Source organism: Perna viridis, chromosome 3 (assembly GCF_037379345.1).
Source record: "Perna viridis isolate PV_CMFRI_1.1 ecotype Kerala chromosome 3, ASM3737934v1, whole genome shotgun sequence".
NCBI classification, from domain to species: domain Eukaryota; kingdom Metazoa; phylum Mollusca; class Bivalvia; order Mytilida; family Mytilidae; genus Perna; species Perna viridis.
In genome coordinates, this window is record NC_142447.1 from 8,842,025 (window position 1) to 8,862,653 (window position 20,629).

The following is a 20,629-nucleotide window of genomic DNA, read 5'->3' on the forward strand; positions in this document are numbered from 1 at the left end:
GGCATAATTAAAACAAAATGCAAATGTCATAATTTATGAAACAAAGACAAGGTGAAGAAAAATTAATTAGATATCATTAAAATGGAATCCATCTCTGTGGGCCCCCCTGAGGAAAAATCCTGTACATCAGTCATGCTAAACAAATTAAATTTATCATGCAAAATTCATTACAGTCAAGACATAAACAGTTGTGCAAAAATCATTAATTTTAACCTGAAAGTCAAAGTTCAAGGTCAAAGTCAAGACATGAACAGCACCCAAAGTTGCTTACAATGTATACCTCATCTATATAAAGCCACACAATGAATTTGAAATCAATCCATTCATTCGTAGCCAAGATATTTGTGCCAACAATTTCTGTATTATTCCATATGTATATATCCCACAAAATGTGAAACCTACGTAATCTAAAATTGATTTGTAACAAGCCTTCTGATTGGATGCAACTCTTAAGGCAACATGTATTATTTTATATAAACTAATTTGGCAATAAGATATCATTAACTTCGACTGGTCTACAGTTTGCTATTCAAATAATCCCAGACCTTCTGATTAAGGATCAAATCTAAATTTGGACTAAAATCAATTAGAATTTAAAGTATGAGGTTTGTTTTTTTAATTTTTTAACAAGTTATGCTTGTATTAACTTAGGGACAATATACATCTGTTCATAAACTGCTTTGCAACCCATGTAGCTTAAATTACACCAAAGTTGGTTACATTGCATAACTTGGTAAAAAATTAAAACAATCTTTATATAAAGCTTCTATCAAAATATCAAGTAGCTGTGATAAGAAGTGGCACAGGAACTGTAACGAAAAGGTGAGGTTAGATGTACAGACAAACAAACAATTGGGCATAATATCAAACAACAATAAAAAATTTGCTTTTATAAGAGTACTTCTACAACCAGTGAAGGTGAATCCTTATTTAACTTGCTTTAATTTTTGTAAAGACACTCAGTCTTAAAGTCTTGAAATAATTGACCAAGGGTGTTTTGGGCAAAAAGAATACTTTCATCAAAATGAACATTGTACAATGATCAATAACTGAATTCCTCTAAAACTTCAAAAAGAAATCTAATGAACTCCTTGACATTCACTGATCCATTCACCATTTACAAAACAATAGAAATTCTATTTTTGTCCACAAATAGAGTGGAAAAAGCATGATTTACTCAGATTTTTCAATGCATTATCCTGAGAAAACTTCAAAAAATATATATAGATCACATTTAGATATGTCTGCAATATTTTGTAATGGTGTCTGTTCCTGAGTTTCAACAATTCAGGATTTTGTTTTCAAGAAGAATAAAGTTTTGGTGATTTTTTCAGTAAAAGAAATGAGAAGGTTTAAAAAACTAAAAACTTAGAAACTGATAACTACTAATCACATATGTACTGCACTTACACAAACATTAAATATGTAAATACACAGTAACAAAATTCAGGTTCTTTTTGTGGTGATGTACATGTAATTTTGCATTTTATTTTTATTCAGAGGAAATTTCAAGTCATGAAATTAATAACAAATATTTTTATCACAGAGTTTGGGGCAGAGATGGTTTTGACCATCCCCCTTTTTTCTTGAGAACCAGTATTTTTGTCTGATTTTTAAAATTTTTTAAAAATCCTCTTTCCAGTTTGTTAAACATACTTTCCTTTTGACTACTGCCTAATTTTTATTAGTTCTGAAATTTTGTTCTCAACCTTCATTTGATTTTTGCCATTTTCAAGGCCAATTAATTGAAAACATCACAAAGGAATGCCTATTACCACCATCTAATAAAAAAATCAACTTCTAGTCTTCTAGTACCCCCTATATTTATACCAAGTATTTTCAAGTACCTGTTAATTTTCCACAAGAGAAAAAAAATATACATACAGTATACATTAAAACAACTTTCAAAAACCTTAATGTACCCTTTGATTTTCTTCCTGGGTAGTGGACTAGGTATCAAAGGTGAACTTATAGGGGTGAGGAAAGTATCAACATCAACAATCAGACTGGAATCTGTCAATATGTCAATCACTGTCAGCTGACCTTCCTGTTTACTGTTGATTGGCCAACCACTTGGGGTCAGGAATTGGTAGGCATGTCTTGATAACTTTGTTGTATGTCCTTCCAGCTGAAACAGAATTGGAACATGAAGATATATACAATTAGAACGACAATCAATAACATCATATCATTCTCTGACTTACATTGTAACCAATACTGCTTAAACTTCACTTGTACTTTAATGGTTTAAAAATTCCCCTACATAATGATCTAATACATTATCACATGCACCATGAACAGGCAATTTACAATGTCATAGACTGGTTTTTACCATATGGAAACAATATCATGGAGCTATTTTGCATTATAATAACTGTCTGTAGTAACATACACTACATAGGTTGTTGTTTTAAGAACTTCTTCACAGTGTTTATAATAGATTAAAATAATTCAAAGAGACTCAAGGTTATCCTTAGATAGGACCATGCACTGCAAACTTATGTCATCATTTTATTATTATTTTACCTCTTTTTGTCACTTTAAGAAAATTATCACATAAAATGGTCAGCTTGTAGTAATTAAATGATTGCAGTTTGTAGCTTGATATAACCAGAAAGGTTGAACCCTAAACAACTGGGGCAAGTATAGACAAATAATACAGCCTTAAATTTTGACATGATTGTTGCTGACCCCTTTTGGCTTTTAATCACAAACTAGTTCATGTCAAAACCCCTTAAATTAATCTCAGCCTTTCTTTGCTGGTTTGACATCTTGTGATGTAATTTCACAGAGATCCATTTACTTATACAATGAGAATAGGTATAGTGAATATGTCAAAGAGACAAAAACCACACCTGGATAAAAATGTCAGCCAAAGACCACCCATTGGTCTTCAATAAACGAGGAGAAAACCCTCATACTACAGGGCAGACTGCAGACCCCAAAACATATCTAAAGGTGTTATTAAATTTTTCTACCAAATGTTGTTTGGAAGGGTCTTTATATTTCCTAGCCGTAAATTGTGATTAGTAACAGTACAGACAAAGGTCCACAATAAATGGTGCACAACTGGTCCTCATGGGACTTCCAATTACTTGATGATAAACTGTTTTGCCAAAGTACATGAAAATGTTGTCAAACAGGATTTGAGTGCTGTAAGCATATGAAAAGAAGTCAGATTAAAGTGGTTTTGGTGTTTCTAGAAAAGCAGAGGATGCTTCCCCTACCGGTACACCTGGTCCATGCTTCCAGTTTTCAGTGGAAACCGAGTTGCTCATTTACTTTTGTTACTTTGTATATATTATTTTAGTTATTTTATGTTCTTTGTTGTGTTGTTTTCCATGTCTGGTCTTTGTCCATGGATTATATTCTTATGATTTCTGCTAGAATCTTGGTTCCCTTGATTACTCTATCAAGCACTTCAATCAAGTTTTTAACACTCCAAGAATGGTCAAGGTAATGCCAAAATTTTCATGAGCTTTGCTACAAAAATTTATAATCAGATTTTTAATGGTATTGAGAGCTCTAGTAAGTAAAATAGAAAGTCTAGTTGTAAAGCAGTTACTTGGAGAGGAAATGAATCTATATTTATAAGGTGTATATAGTAGGAACTTGGATGCTACTAGGCTAAGCTAGTAAAGAAGAAGCAACGAGTTTGGGTTTGTTCATAATTTCACTTTTTGAAAGTTAAGTCAGTTGGACTGTTGATTATTTCGTTATTTCTTTTTGTAGAATTTCAATATAAAATTTATATCAAATAATAATATTATTTGCAGCTTTATCAGCAGGAACAAAAAACAAATTCCTTGCTGAGCTCTTTCAATTTGTGTTTTATTCAAGAAATATGGTTTGGATGTTGTTTTTTCTAGGAGTAAAGTGTTCCTCAAACTGTTTTGTTTGGATGTCAACTATTTTCATAACTGTTTTAAAGAAAGAATCTAATGCTTTCTTGTCTACTTTCTTGTGTTTTATCCATTTTATACAATATGAATTGAGTCCTGGTTGATGTTAGAACATTTATTCTACTTGATAGTGGCTTCAAGACAATACTAAATAATTAGGTCCTTTTTGAAGAAATGTTTTTAACTCTCAGTTGTTAACGACTTACAGATTACCTGTAATAATGTGGGAACTGGGACCATCAATTTTGAGTTACTTCAATTTCAAGATACATGTATTGGTGTATTTTCCTTATTATTCACATCTTTGCATAATTCACTATAATTAAAGACACGTTTACAGGTTGGCTTTTTGTTATTATAGCAAATAGAAGGGAGTCCAGTATTATCAAAATAAGCAGGGATACTGGTAGTCAACTTATTTTCCTGATTTCAGGTCAATGTTTCTTTCTGGCCCCATTTGTGCCCATCCACTCCTAAATGGTTCAAGTCTAACCCACCAAAATCACAGTATGACCTTAGTAGTATAGAATATCGTGGAACAACATCCATATGCTCTTAATGGAGTTAAATAGTTCAATCATCTAAAACAGGGGGCCATAACAAAACAATACCTTCCTTATGTGATAAAACAGGGGGCCATAACAAAACAATACCTTCCTTATGTCATTTAAAAACTTGTTGCAAAATTTTTTAAAGGTCAAAAATAAACAATACTTTTAAAAGTTATTGCAAGAAAAGGAACTGTCTATAAATTGACTACAATGCAGATAAAACCACACAGACTTTTTAAACTTAAACATTTGTTACAAGCAAGATCATGCAGTTTAACAAAAAAACTATGTCATTGTCTAAATGCGGCTAGGATACTAAGGGCTCAAATCATTTGAAGCTTATTTCCTATTTTCACTACATTTAGATATAACTCATTCATATTATACTACATATTGTTTGTTCTCTGTCATATTTGTCATATATATAGACTGTGTTACTTGGTATAGCATTGTTTTGCTGATGCAATAAAAGTATTTATTCATGCATTCAAAAAAAAGAATTAAATTATTAACTCAACTACAGTTTATTAAAACACATACATATATCAACCCATATCATCTGACTAATTTACATACCTGAGTTTGTATACACTTCCTAGCTTCTATTAAAGTACAATGGAGATCTACAAACACTACACAGAGCTTATCACCAGACTTCTGTCTTATTCCTACACAAGGTTTTTCTGAATAAAATACAATATAAAAATAGGAGATGTTGAATGTTTGCCAATGAGATAGTCATCCACCAAATACCAAGCAATCAACTTAAAACTTTTACAGATCACCATGTGGTCTTCAATGATGGGCAAAAACTATACCATGCTGTAAAAGGCCACAAAATAAATAAAAATGTGAAACTATTATTAAGTACCTGTCCACATAAAATTCAGACTCTGCCAATAGTAAAGTGATTCATGGGTCAGAAAAACCCACCAAACAATACTTTCACATAACAACAATCTATTCTGCATTAAAATCTGCACATTTAAGAAAATCATATATTCTTCTCCCACTGAAATCAACCAAATGAAGCCAAATCAAGAACGATAACTCTGCCAAAGTGTAAATTTCATGTACAATCTATATGATTTTTATCTCAAAAGCGCAACAACCTACTGAAAAACTAACACTGGTTATGTGATTAGTAACTGTTTCTGAACAAGAAATAAGACTGAATTCTGTGGGTTTTTTCACATGCATAAATCACCTTCTGTCTGATTCTTATAAAGACTGCTACTTAATAAGATGAAAATTGACCTAATCTATAAAAAAAAACCATAAAACAAATAACAAAACACACTAATCACCACAGCACATATAGAACTCAATATACCTAACATGCAGCCAACAACTGATGTTTTAAATTTATTCAGGGTTGGCAAATTATTTTGCTAGAAGCAGCCATCCTTAACATTGGTAAGAAACTCCGTGTTATGAGAGGTTACTTCTTGAAACAAGCTTATAGAATTTTGCAATACATGTATTTATATGAATGGTATTTTTTTATTTATAAACCAGCTTTACCTAAATAAATACACTTTGGACTTTTGCTCTTCCATATATTTTATGGTAATAAACAACTGAGTTAAGTTTAAAAAAAAACTCATCATCTGGAAACCGTTTGGGGCAGACATACAGACAGATGTAAATGAAAATATAAATGTACTGCATGTGCACAGACACTGTTCATGGTTTACTAACCAAATTGCCTCTGTATAAACACTGAATCATCTTCTGTAAGAACTTGTCTGACGAACACAGATTTTTCGTAACTTCTACTTATATGCCAGCTGTAATCAAAATAAAACATATCCTGAAAATTAGTGATTAAGATTAGATGAATGGGGGGTTTTAACGACCTTGAATACCAATGCAGGTCTCTCATAGTTGATGGTAGTGGTTAACAGAACCAACTGGTGTTGGTAGTGGAACCTAGCCTTCAGGATACCCAACCAAAGAACTTGGAAAGAGTATGTCCTACTAACAGCTGGGCAGCTGTGTTGACGCTCCGGCCTGTTCCCAGACCCTAAGTGGATCAGAGAGCATTTTCCCACTCCATTTGGGAGTATGTCAACGAGTATAGTGTGATTAACATTAGATCATTATTACACAATATCTGAAAATGTCCGATTAACTGATTCAGAAACTGCATGGCATTCTGGGATTGCTATTGTTCATGACATCCCTGAGACATCAAGACATATTTTTGAGTATGCTGCAACAGTGCAAGGGTGTTAACTTGTATGTCAACGGATAATGAATTTCTAATTTGGTCCATTTTACAGAATGTTAAATGGCTCATTGATATTGGAATATCATTGAATATGAAACTTTATCAGAATTTAATTCTAATCACTGAAACATTAAATATAAGTAATATAAAATGCATTTTTAATACAAAAGTACAGTGATACATGTCTGAACCAAACACTTTAAGATCTACAGGTTTCAAATGGTTAAGGCAAATGTTCAATTTACACAGGTACAAAATGCATTGACAACAGTATTAATGGACTTCATAAGAAGTCTGGTTTACACAGGTTTTCAGTTTATCTTGAGTGGTTTGTGCAGGTTTTCAGTTTATCTAGAGTGGTTTGTGCAGGTTTTTAGTTTATCTAGAGTTCCGTTTAAAAATGTTTCAATGTACATAATACAGATAATTCAAACCTGTTTATTTATCAAATACTATATTTTTTAATCCATTTTTAACTAAATGTAAGTTTATATAGTTAAACCCATTTAAAGCGAATCATAAATAAACAAAAAAAAAAAACATGTCTAAACCAGACACTTTTTAATGTCCCTTAAAATGAGTTAAAATGTATTTTGAACCTGTCTAAACCAAATTAATCATACAATTCCAAAGATATTTGGTTAAGACAGGTTTCACTGTATAATCCTTAGGTAGGAAATTGGTACAATCAAACAACCAGTATGTAAAACAGGATTTTTTGTAAAGTTATTATACACATATATATCATATCAGGGGAAACAATGTATTTGCTAAGAGAGGTGTAAATTTTCTTTGTTGTCATTTTTTTTTATTTTGATGTATTTGTTCAGCACTACTAAATATTTAAAAATTAGGTAAATTACCAAATAAAAGATATGAATAATTATCAAATTACTTGAAATTCAAAACTGATGGTAAACCAGGGCTTCAAGTCTAAGTGTGTCTATCTGTCTATTTTTTTTTTAATTTTAAAAATATTTTTTGGTCTTTAATTGTGTTTGTTTACCAGTATGTGATAGGTCTAGTTCTTGGGGGAGGGGGTGTCTGTAAATTTTTTGTCTTATATTGTATTTATTTACTGGTATGTTCTCTATGAGCATGTAAATGTGTCATACTATAACATCTAAGTGTACCATACTATAGCATGTAAATATATCATACTATGTCCTTCTAACGGCTGGGCAGCTGTGTTGATGCTCCGGCCTGCTCCCAGATCCTACCTGGGTAAATGTACTATACCATAGCATGTAAATGTGTCATACTATAGCATGTAAATGTACCATACTATAACATGTAAGTGTACCATACTATAGCATGTAAATGTGTCATACTATAACATGTAAGTGTACCATACTATACATGTAAATGTGTCATACTATAATATATAAGTAAGTGTATCGTACTATAGCACATAAATGTGTCATACTATAACATGTAAATGTGTCATACTATTGCATGTAAATGTACCATACTATAGCATGTAAATGTACCACACTATAGCATGTAAAAGTGTCATACTATAGCATGTAAATGTGCCACACTATAGCATGTAAAGGTGTCATACTATAACATGTAAGTGTATCATACTATAACATGTAAATGTGTCATACTATAACATGCAAGGGTACCATACTATACATGTAAATGTGTCATACTATAACATGTAAGTGTATCATACTATAGCACATAAATGTGTCATACTACAACATGTAAATGTGTCATACTACAACATGTAAATGTGTCATACTATAGCATGTAAATGTGTCATACTATAACATGTAAGTGTACCATACTATAACATGTAAATGTGTCATACTATAACATGCAAGTGTACCATACTATACATGTAAATGTGTCATACTATAACATGTAAGTGTATCATACTACAGCACGTAAATGTGTCAAACTACAACATGTAAATGTGTCATACTATAGCATGTAAATGTGTCATACTATAGCATGTAAATGTGTCATACTATAACATGTAAGTGTACCATACTATAGCACGTAAATGTGTCATACTATAACATGTAAGTGTACCATACTATACTTGTAAATGTGTCATACTATAACATGTAAGTGTACCATACTATAGCATGTAAATGTACCATACTATAACATGTAAGTGTACCATACTATAGCATGTAAATGTGTCATACTATAACATGTAAGTGTACCATACTATACATGTAAATGTGTCATACTATAATATATAAGTAAGTGTATCGTACTATAGCACATAAATGTGTCATACTATAACATGTAAATGTGTCATACTATTGCATGTAAATGTACCACACTATAGCATGTAAAAGTGTCATACTATAGCATGTAAATGTGCCACACTATAGCATGTAAAGGTGTCATACTATAACATGTAAGTGTATCATACTATAACATGTAAATGTGTCATACTATAACATGCAAGGGTACCATACTATACATGTAAATGTGTCATACTATAACATGTAAGTGTATCATACTATAGCACATAAATGTGTCATACTACAACATGTAAATGTGTCATACTACAACATGTAAATGTGTCATACTATAGCATGTAAATGTGTCATACTATAACATGTAAGTGTACCATACTATAACATGTAAATGTGTCATACTATAACATGCAAGTGTACCATACTATACATGTAAATGTGTCATACTATAACATGTAAGTGTATCATACTACAGCACGTAAATGTGTCAAACTACAACATGTAAATGTGTCATACTATAGCATGTAAATGTGTCATACTATAGCATGTAAATGTGTCATACTATAACATGTAAGTGTACCATACTATAGCACGTAAATGTGTCATACTATAACATGTAAGTGTACCATACTATACTTGTAAATGTGTCATACTATAACATGTGTGCCATACTATAGCACGTAAATGTGTCATACTATACACGTAAATGTGTCATACTATAACATGTAAATGTGTCATACTATAGCATGTAAATGTGTCATATTATAGCATGTAAATGTACCATACTATAGCATGTAAAAGTGTCATACTATAGCATGTAAATGTACCATACTATAACATGTAAGTGTACCATACTATAGCATGTAAATGTACCATACTACAACATGTAAGTGTACCATACTATAGCATGTAAATGTACCATACTACAACATGTAAATGTACTATACTAAGCTTAGGCCATTGTTTTAATACAGAGATGCTCAGTCAGGCATCGTATATTTGAATACTTCATTCTAGATGTGCTAATTGTACATGTACATGTATATTTTTAAACATAATGATAGGATTTTCTAAACATCCTTGAATACCCTTATAAGTCTGTAAATATGTCAGTCATCAATATGTTTTGTATAAAGGAACACCATGCCTGGAATATGATTATTTGTTACCCTTATTTTATTTAAGGGAATTTACAGAAACATTACCATATTAATTCATATAAATGATAATGTATTCATCAATTTTACTCTGTTGTAATGAATTCTTCAAATTTATAGGTGTATATTTCATCATCATTTAACCCTTATACATCATCATTACAATACATTTTTGTGTCCTAATTTATAATTATGCACATAAATCTACTCTAATTAACAGTGATGAACTATGTTAATTATTCAACAAAATCAACAAAAAAGAAAAAAAAAATTTGCCAGAATGTTTAAGTAAAATCAATCAGCAATGAAAAGAAACAAGTGTGTCAAATAGTTGTAATGACCTATTTGTGTTAAACACGTTTTTGGGCATGGTTTCAGTTCAAATGTACTTTAGTCATTGCTGATGCAATTTAGAAAAAAAAACCTTTAAACAGTTTTTCCACATGTTCAATGTATCTTAATGTGGCAAATTATATCATCTGTTCAATTTTTTTCTATTTTCAGATAATGTAATGATTTAAATTCTTATTTTTAGAATTCTAACAATTAGTTTTTAACTTCCTTTGTATTATAAGAACATCAACAGACCTACATTGTATTAATATTACTTTATAAAAAACCAAATTTTCAGTTGTATTAATTATTCATAAAATCGTGAATTTTGAGGCATTTCAACATGTGTATTATGGAGAGATTAACAAACCCTAAATCAATCTGCAGCCAAATTTCTTAGAAATTTCAGCAAAACCATATGGTAAACATCTCTGCATCGAAATGGTTACAAATATTTGCACAAATGTTTACACTTGGCACCAATAAGTATATGATGTGTAATTCTGTAGGGGAATTCAAGAAAATACATGTATTTTTACCAACATGCATACACTACAGCTAACGACTATCTTGACGATGCCACTCGCCCTCTTTGGACAAATCAAGTTGTCCACACTTTGCCCACCCTTAATGCCCACAGTGGACAGATGTCCACGTGCCCACCGTGTCAGGTGGACAGTATAGTGTCCACGCCCGTGGTATCCGGTGGATGCGTGATAACCTGTTGATTGGATTTAATCCATGATCGGCAATTTTATTACAATGTTCAAACAGTTGACAAACAATGTGTCAATCATTACCTTGACCGTGAGAATCAATTTTCTTTCACGTATCATGGGCCTCAAGCCGAAATTGTGACACCACCAGGTGTTTACTTAGGAATTAATATAATAGGTTTTTATATGAATTAAATGCTTTAAACTCTAGTTTTTTTTTTTGTTTGGTTTTTTGTTTTTGTTTTTTTTCTATTTCTTACGGCCCACATCGTACTTCAGTCTATCATTATCTGGTATCATCGAAATGTAAACCTGGATTAATCGGAAACCAAAGTTGATATAATTTTTTTAAGAAATTCATAAAGCCTTAATTTTATCATTTCCAGTTGCTACATGTATCATGTAATAATATTGTACACCTGACCTGGTTTTTATTTACTCTGGTGTGCCGACTTAGTAGGCCTTTTTCTGAAAATCTCCAATATATTTCAATACTAAAACAGGACAAAAAATGGGTTTGAAAATTTCGTATTTTTGCGTTATTTTGCCTTTCACTTGTAGTTGTTGAAATGGATACTGTACATATTATAACACTTTATTACTCCTCAATCTTAGTACACACATGCACGAAGGTCTAATCATGATTAAATATCCTACATGAATACGTCTTCTAAGGTACATGTAAGTGTCGTTTGCTAATACACGCCGGTTAACTGTCAAGTTTCAGTTCACAATAATTTAAACCACACCCTAAATATTCCTATAATTTAATACCTGTCAACGTTATTGCATCCTTACTTAAAACCACACCCTTGACATTTTATTTAATTGATTACATGTCAATCAAAAGTCCGAGATAGAACACCTGCATCTTTAGCCACCATGAGAAATTCATAGCAAAATAATGCAGTGCTGTAAAAGGGGATGCAGTTGTAAATAGTTTCATCTTTCAAAGGGACTGCACATCCAATCTTAGCTGAATTTCTTTAAGAACTTTAAATATTATAAGCAAAAAAAGGGTGCACTTTCTCCATCACATAGTCGTTAAAGTATTTTTCTCAGAATTCATCTTACAAGATTAGTTGTTGTTTCCAAATTCATATAAGTTAAGTTGAACTATTCAGTATTTCTGAATATATTCTAATCCAACAAGTAACACTTAATTAACGTTAAATCAAAATTTCTTCTATAACACAACTTATTTTTTGACAAGTGATAGTGCTGCACTATACTAAATCTGCCGCTACCATTAATTACTTAACTGTCAATTAAAGAGGTCAAATGGCACCTATCAAAGGTTACCACAATTTCCTGTATTTATTCCATTTGTTGGCAAATGCTCATGCTTCTCTGCTTTAATCCATCCCACATGTAATTGATGATTGTCAATTACAAGAAGCTCTATTGACACCTGTGAAATATTTTTACTGATAGTTCATACAATTAGATACGCTTCTTATAATACAACAGGATCGTAATATTTATTACATCAGAATGAGTTTCAACTCCAATTCCTGATAAAACCGAACAAGATTTAAAAGTGACCACCAGAATGCGTGGGTAATGTGGACAGCGACCAACCATGTGTACACCATGGGCCGGTGGGAACGTGTCCAAGGGTGGACACAAATTGTCCACCATTGCCCACGCCCACTGTGGGAAAAGGGAATCATCAAAATAGTCGTTAGCCATAGTGTATATGTAAAAGCTAAAAGAAGTTAAGTGCTATGAAGGAAACACTGTTACAAATATCCCTCTATGTATTATTGAGTTTCATTATAAAGAGTGGATGAAAAGATGGGACAGAAGTTTTTTGTCTAAAAATGAGCATATGAATTACATACAAAAATCACTGATAATGACGTTTTAATAGTTATATGTAAATTAGCTCTTACCCCTGACTTGTACAGAAAACAAAATTTTCTGGAAGTGTTGCCATCTGCGTATATAACATGGTACGGAGATTGTGTAAATCCATATCCTGTTTCTGTGTTACCATGACAACTCCAAGACAAGTTCTTGTTTCTGTATTATCTCCATAAATTAAATACACTCCAATTAGATATTTACCATGGTCCCTTTCTAAAAATGAAATCATAATCAAACTAATGCATAATTTCATATGATAAATAAAGCACTCCACTGGGCATTGTTTGATACAACCATTCATGTAGTTTTAGTACATGTATACAATCCCAGTAGCGCATCTAAAAATTTGTATGTTCCTGATTCAAGAATGAAAACAGACTTCCAGAAACTTGCAGACAACTGCTGTTTTATTCAGTCTGTCTGTCACTTAGATCTTGAAGGTACAACCATATATACTATAGGTCCATATTCAGAAAGTCTATTTTAGAGAGACATCACTATAAAGAATATTTGTATCACACATTTAAAATTGACCAACCTACATTTGTATTTGCTCAAGATGTCAGTCTAACCAAAAATGTTAAAAGACTAATTCAACAATAGTTTTTGTCAGTCATTGAAGACAGAGCACATTGGTGGATCCTGGGTGGTGGTCCCACAGTACACCAGACCAGCATCTTGTTGAACCTAAAATTTTTTTTCAAGGTGACCTTTCCCAATGTATTGTAAACTGATTAACAATTAAAATTTATCTTTCATCATTATAATTGATTTATTTGTAATACCTGGAGGTGTCAAAAACGGGATCATTGAGTTCTACCTGGTATTTATTTGTCAAAACAAATCATTAAAGACAGCTTAATTAAGAGAAGTGACCAGACCACTTCCAACCTGTAGATAATAAAGTTTAGGCTATTTTGAATCAGAAGGGAGGCTGACACAGGATGCTGTGACATTATATTCTGCCCAGAAAAATGAAAATATCACAATTTCGGATTTAGTGGAAACTGAATAGTCATCTGAAACATCACTTTTTATAAGATTCTATATAAATTAATTGATGGCATTTATGAAGTTTCATCTTGCTACCCCTCCAAAACTCTAAAGTGACTAGACACTCAAAACAAATTTGATCTACATTTGATAAATGTTCTACTTTCAGACAGGATTTCAGTTTGCAATAAAAATCATAATGTAGGAAAAGTTTGGGTTGAAAAGCAAAAACCAAAACTTTAGCTATACATATAGATCATAACCCAGGAATGTTTTCATCATTTCTACTCAATTGATCAACAGTTCTACTTCAATTGGGATTTGATGTAGTACAGTTGATAAATGTTGGTAGTAATAAAAAATATTACCATATAAAAATAATCAAGGGAACCAAGGTTATAGCAGTAATCAAAAGAATGTAATCCAGGGACAAAGACCAGACATGGAAAACAGACATACTCAACAAAGAACATAAAGTAACTAAAATCATACATACAAAGTAACAAGCGCAAATGAGCAACTCAGACTCCACCAAAAACTGGGAGCATGGACCAGGTGCACCGGTAGGGTAAACGTCCTCTGCTTTTCTAGAAACACCCGCCGAGTTTAGATAGCGCATTAAGTAATTAGTGTCCATTAATGTTGACAAATTATATAAAAACTTCTTAAGTTATGCTAAAGTGTGAAAAATTTTAAGCATAGGATCAGACCAATCAAAATATCCATTTATTCGGTCCAGTAGAAATTTTTTATTTTTTTTTAATTACCCATATACAAAATGTAGGAGAAAAATGAAAGAAAGTTCAAAATTGGGGATTTGGCCATGTGACTCAAGAATAAATCTGAATGGGTCTGAAGGATACAATTATAAGGGGAGAGCATGAATCTCATTACAAAATTATACCTTCGCCAACTAGGATCAAACCCTACACCCCTCGGTGACAAGCCATTCACAAAACATCTACAGTAAAACATGTATCATACTCTGCATGTCACTAATGTGGACAAGCTGATTTTTTCTTATCAAAATAATTATTGTTTTCCATTTATTGACTTATATTTCTTTCGAAATTTTGATCTGTTCTCTACAGTGGTCTGAGTTACTCTACGCTTCGTTGCATTTTGCATTTTCTTCGCATTGTGCTGAAAATCTGCTCACTGGTTGTTATTGGATTTAATATATTTAGAGGTTGGATGTTCTAGTTTTTCCACTTGTGAGTAGTACTATATTTTGGTATAAATACTCAGAACTTTTTATAGTATTTCAATGTGGAACTGGGAGGCCAAGATGAATGTCCGCTTTTAATTGTTAGAAGTATAGCCAGCAGATAAGGTATTTATGATGTTACTTTTTCATGTTCTTACTTTTCATTTTTCGTACTGGCACTTTGCATTTAAAGCATTTTTGTATTTCAATGTTTTATTTCAATTTGTTTTATTGATTTTGCAGATCATTGAATCAGTTTAATTGATTTAATGTTATACCTTGTTATAGTGAGTACTTATAAAGGACTTTAAATGGTCAGTTGTGTACAATTATAGTTAACTGTGGGTATTACATTTAAATATTCAATTGATGATTTGTGTTCTTTTCGTGTGTTCGTTAAGTTGAATTGTTTTGAACATGCAAATGAATTTGATTTATGCAAGTTGTTTGAATATTTGCAATGATTTTCTATGCTTTGCATGTATTTGACGATAATTGGTCTATTTTGTATATTTATTCATTATTCCTTTTGTTCTCTATTTTGTAGATCTTTCAATGCCTTCTATGTGTTAATAAAAGTAGTTCCACATTCGTGTTATATTTGGGCCAGCATTTACCATCACGCCCCACTTGGTCACACTAAGGCCACAGTTAAAGTAATCAAGTTACAATACATTCTGCAAAATGTTTCTTCTGCTGGTGCAAATGACATCTAGAAGCATTGTAGATGAGATAATGTACCCCCTCCAGTTTCACTACACCCCATTACCATTGGAACAGAATCTTCCAAAAAATATGCCAGTTGCTTTCAAGGTCACAGCTATGAAAAAACTGCTGTAAATGGTGCACTTTTCTCAGTTAACAGGAATGTGTTTAACAGAGAAACAAAGTTTCTTCACTCTCAAACACAATTCATACAGTATTTTTGTTACAATGCAGTCAAGTATAATGTAACAGGTTGCCTTTAAAACTCTAAATCACACCATTGTTTGGACCTTTATCCTACATGTAAAAAGAAATATGAGTTGGCATGTACATGTCAAGTAAGTTACATTTGTATAAATTAACAATAACATTGCCACTGACATTGGACTAAGCAGTTTGTAATGAGTGATAAATGCGAAAATAGTGTATCTGTGAATAAGATTTGAAAAAAAATCATCCAAAAACCTTTTCTTTCAATAGCAACATCCATTTTTCCCATTAGCTGATTAAATCTTATATATTTGATATCTCATGAATTGAAAGTGGCGGGCTGCTCTCCTCGGGTAAAATAATACAGGGAAATGTAACTGTCACCCGTGTACTTTTAAATTTGAGGATAATTCGCCCCAAAAAACACATCACGATAGTTTTATATTGTAATTTCCTTGCAATTGTTTAAAAAATGTTGATTTAGTATGATAAAAAACCACTTCATAAAATAATAAATGGGATTTAAGGCATTGTCTATAACATGTGTGAGTGACGGAGCTAAAATCCATACACTGCCAATTAAGGGATATTGATCAAAATTGTTAATTTAATCAGCCTAAATTTTAATTTATAAAGATAATTAAAAAAATCTTTGTATTCCTTAAACTGCAGTTTAAACTCTTTTTAACTTGGGCTATATATGAGTTCCGGCAAGATAGCCAATTCAATTAGGCTTTCAATTGCATGCTATTTGGCCGTTCTAAAAAAATGACTACAATAATTACAAATGTAATATATTTATTAACTTTTGCTCTTTAGTCATGACTAAAATTGGTTTATTCCTTTTGGATGAACTTCACCCATGTACATATAGTTTGATAATTATATAATTTGTGATTAAAAAGGTAGAAGAAACGTCGAAAAAAACTCGTACAAGGTGCTAAGTTTGACTATTATAAAGACCTTAGTAATACAAGTACATGTAAATATATAGTTTTAGAAAAAAATTAAAAGGAAAAATGTGTGCAATTGTGAAAAAAAAGGATTCTAGTACAGGCAAGTTCACTTTTTTCTCGTATAAGTTTAGAAGGTCATTTAAAAAAAACTTTTATTGAGTCTAAAATTTCTAATGATAGTAAGTTGCATATACATATAAATTACCAAAATATAAAAACATGAAAAAAGTTGTAGCTACAAATTCTCATGGATGCTATCACATGTCAAAATCTGTATCACATGTAATATCATCCCGAGACTCCTATACCCATCCCACGGGTGATATAGGTCGAGGGTTGATACAGCATATGATACAGATTTTAACATGTCATGTTCATTATATCATATATATTTTAACCATACTTAAAGTATGTTCTATGAAGGGATGTGATATACGGTATGTGATATAGGTCTCGAGGTGTAATATGGAGTATGCGATATCGGGTTTACACTAATAATTCATATACTAACAAGTTATATTGTAATCTAAATATATGATATATCTAAGATATAGATACCTAGGATTAGGATACAATATCCTGATTGTAATACGTAATAACCTACTTTGTACAAACAGGAGAGAGGTAGCACCAGAAAAAAAAGGAGATAGGTAGCACCAGAACAAACAGGAGAGAGGTAGCACCAGAAAAAAAAAACAAGAGAGAGGTAGAACCAGAACAAACAGGAGAGAGGTAGCACCAGAAAAAAAAACTAGGAATTACAACAGATGACAAAATTAGAGAATTAGACCTCCTACAGAGAATATCATATGCAAGATCAGAAGAGGAATATCATAAGTTCTACGATAAATTCACCTCCAAATTACCAAGTTCAATAGTATATTATTACAACAGGAACCGGCATGTTATTTAATAAATTAATTCGGATCTATCGATCGAGTGAGTGAGTAAATTGACTGAATGATGGGGTAAACTTGCATTGGGAACCATTGAGAGTATAAATGAAAAAGTGAAATCGGTACTCAATCCCGTCCGTGCGAGACACGACAGGGTAGTCAAGGACGTTAAAAACCCCCTTAGTTAGGTACATAATCACTGCTTAAACATACCAAATTTAATTCGTATCACACACAACTTATTTCATAATTTACTGAATATGGGATATGTGACATTTTTTTTTAAAGTTTTAACATAATTATATGTATATACATATATCTCATATGTATCCATGTCAGAGATCATGTGTAATTATAGTTATTTTCAGCATGCGTAGATACTATTATTTATTAACTTATAATATTTTTCTTTATTTCTTCACATTCCTGATGAAAACCGGACAAAATCAATTATACACCATTGATAAGTGGAACATCTACGCAATCTCTGTCTTCAATCATGTGACCACATTTGATCAATCTTTTGGGTGAAAATTAGTTGCAATAGGCGAAATGAATAAATAAAAAAATATATCCATGAATGGAATTTCAATTGGCAAAACCAGAAAAACGACTCAATTCAATTTTAAAAAATGTGACCACATACTGTTTATTTCCTGTATATGGCAATAATTTATACAAGGGCCTATTTAGTTTGAACTGAAAATGATGTCGCGCAATACTAAAAAATGTCAAAACGAACTAACGATTTACATTTTGTACCAAATAAAATACTTTTGAAAAAATCAGCAACAATAAAGATGTCAATTGTTTTATGTTTTATAATTATGAATGACTCTCACTTCAATCAACGTACGTTGTTCGTTCAATTTCTATTTTATTATTCTTTTTCTATAAACAAGTGTGGACACAGACTGGTATTGCCCGAGGGGCAAGTATGGACGCAGACTGTTATTGCCCGAAGAGCAAATTAAAAAAAAACCATACATTTTGTCTTGAATGTGTTTGCATTGGCTAGAAAACTCCTCCATTCACTGATTCAATAATTGAATTATGCACATGTTGATAAATATCCATTAACATATGTTAATAAATATCTACTGATATCAATTAATTGGGATTAAATTCCACATTGGCTTGCCATTACCACAAGACAAGTCATATACATATTACAATGCTTCTTTCTTGAAAGTGTACTTACATGGATATGTTGAACTTGCTATGTCATGTTAAGGATTAACCACTTCACTTTATGTAGATCAGCTTGGTAAATTTGTTGCTGTAATTCTGGATTCTCAGTTTTTTTAGATTACAGAAACCAACAGCGTGGTATCTGTCAGTCACATGGTAAAAAGGATATTTCTGTACTGAAGGTTTCAAGTCCCGTAACTCTGAAAGAAAGCTGCATAGTTGTTGTAGATCTCATAAAGTTGAACTTTGATTGCATTTACACGTGATAAGAATTTCACCAGAATCAAAGTGGCCCTTTTTGGCCTGCATTTTGTCCAAATCAGTCTGAAATTTCCTTTGGAGAAAAGCCACATGATGGTACAATTTCAGAGACCAGTTCTGTTTTACTCAAGTTATCATCCAGGCATCAGGTAAATGCTTGTTTCTTACCCCATAGTTCTGAAACTGATCAAGTCAAAACCCCCAAAATGGCATCTTGTGGTACAATCTGAAAAAGATCAATTTACTTGAACCTGGTACTTACACGTAACTTTTCAGAAATCCGGGAAATGCTTGTTTCTATCCCTATTTCGGCCCATAATTTCTTAAGGGTTCAAATCTTACCCATCAACACTAGTCTAGCCTTAGCGGTATAAAACATTGTAGAGCGATATCCGAGACATTCATTTGCTTTTACTTGAGTTCAATGTAATATAGTTCAATTATATGAAATACTTACTTTTGGCCTTAATTCCCTAACGGTTGAGGCCATATCTCCCAAAATTAATACCAACCTTCCTTTTGGATTTGAAAACTTGACCAACCAATACTTTTATTACATGCATCACATGAAACAGTGCCTATGGACATGCACTGACAACAGGGAAGATGTTGTCAAATTATTATATGACTGCAAATTGTTCTAAGTCCAAGAAAAGCACAATAAATCAAATTTTATTAAAATTGTTGGAATCCAATAGTTATCATGTGTAGTGTGAACTTGCATATTTGGTTTTCATTGTATTCTGAGTTTGGTGTCACACTTATTTCATTTCAAAATTTAAACAATTTTAAACAATATAAATCCCTACCTATCGACCCTACAAAATTTTAGAATGGTGATCGGAAGCTTAACATTATTTTTTATCTGCCTTCGACATGAAATCACGTGATAATGCATTTGAGGAATGGACGTGATCACTTGACAATCAATTTCCCCGAACACACCATGACCCACATTCACGGGTATGACTATGCCCGGGGACTGTGTAAACGCTTCGATGCTTTGCACCGTCCGTGAGAGACCACAAATGATAGCCAAGGGGGTTAAGAAACTTCTCAGTCCGTCATGTATAATTACAAATACCACATCTGAGTGCAAGCCGGGTCTACAATATTGAGTATAATATGTTAGCACGAAAACAATAATTAAATCAAGTATACGAACAGTCAGCTGATGGTCAGCGTCACTAATATTGTGACATTGATTGGCTAACACTGTGTTACGAAAGT

The 20,629-nt window shown here is 32.1% G+C and overlaps 1 protein-coding gene and 1 long non-coding RNA gene across 2 annotated transcripts in view; one reads left to right on the forward strand and one right to left on the reverse strand.

Annotated features, from left to right (window-relative positions):
- The window catches only part of LOC148620912 (uncharacterized), a 46,048-nt gene extending 29,594 nt beyond the window's left edge, over nucleotides 1-16,454 (reverse strand). The window contains exons 1-5 of the mRNA XM_088574783.1: nucleotides 16,351-16,454; nucleotides 13,007-13,193; nucleotides 6,155-6,243; nucleotides 5,030-5,136; nucleotides 1,923-2,128 (exon numbers count right to left, since the gene is read on the reverse strand). Of these exons, the coding sequence (XP_088430909.1) occupies nucleotides 1,923-2,128; nucleotides 5,030-5,136; nucleotides 6,155-6,243; nucleotides 13,007-13,193; nucleotides 16,351-16,384 (623 nt within the window). The 5' untranslated portion in view covers nucleotides 16,385-16,454. The remainder of the gene's footprint in view (nucleotides 1-1,922; nucleotides 2,129-5,029; nucleotides 5,137-6,154; nucleotides 6,244-13,006; nucleotides 13,194-16,350) is intronic.
- LOC148620913 (uncharacterized) lies at nucleotides 14,974-15,769 on the forward strand. The gene is made up of 2 exons (XR_015921029.1): nucleotides 14,974-15,306; nucleotides 15,728-15,769. It is a non-coding gene; the product is annotated as an uncharacterized LOC148620913 (long non-coding RNA).
- Nucleotides 16,455-20,629: the final 4,175 nt, after the last annotated feature.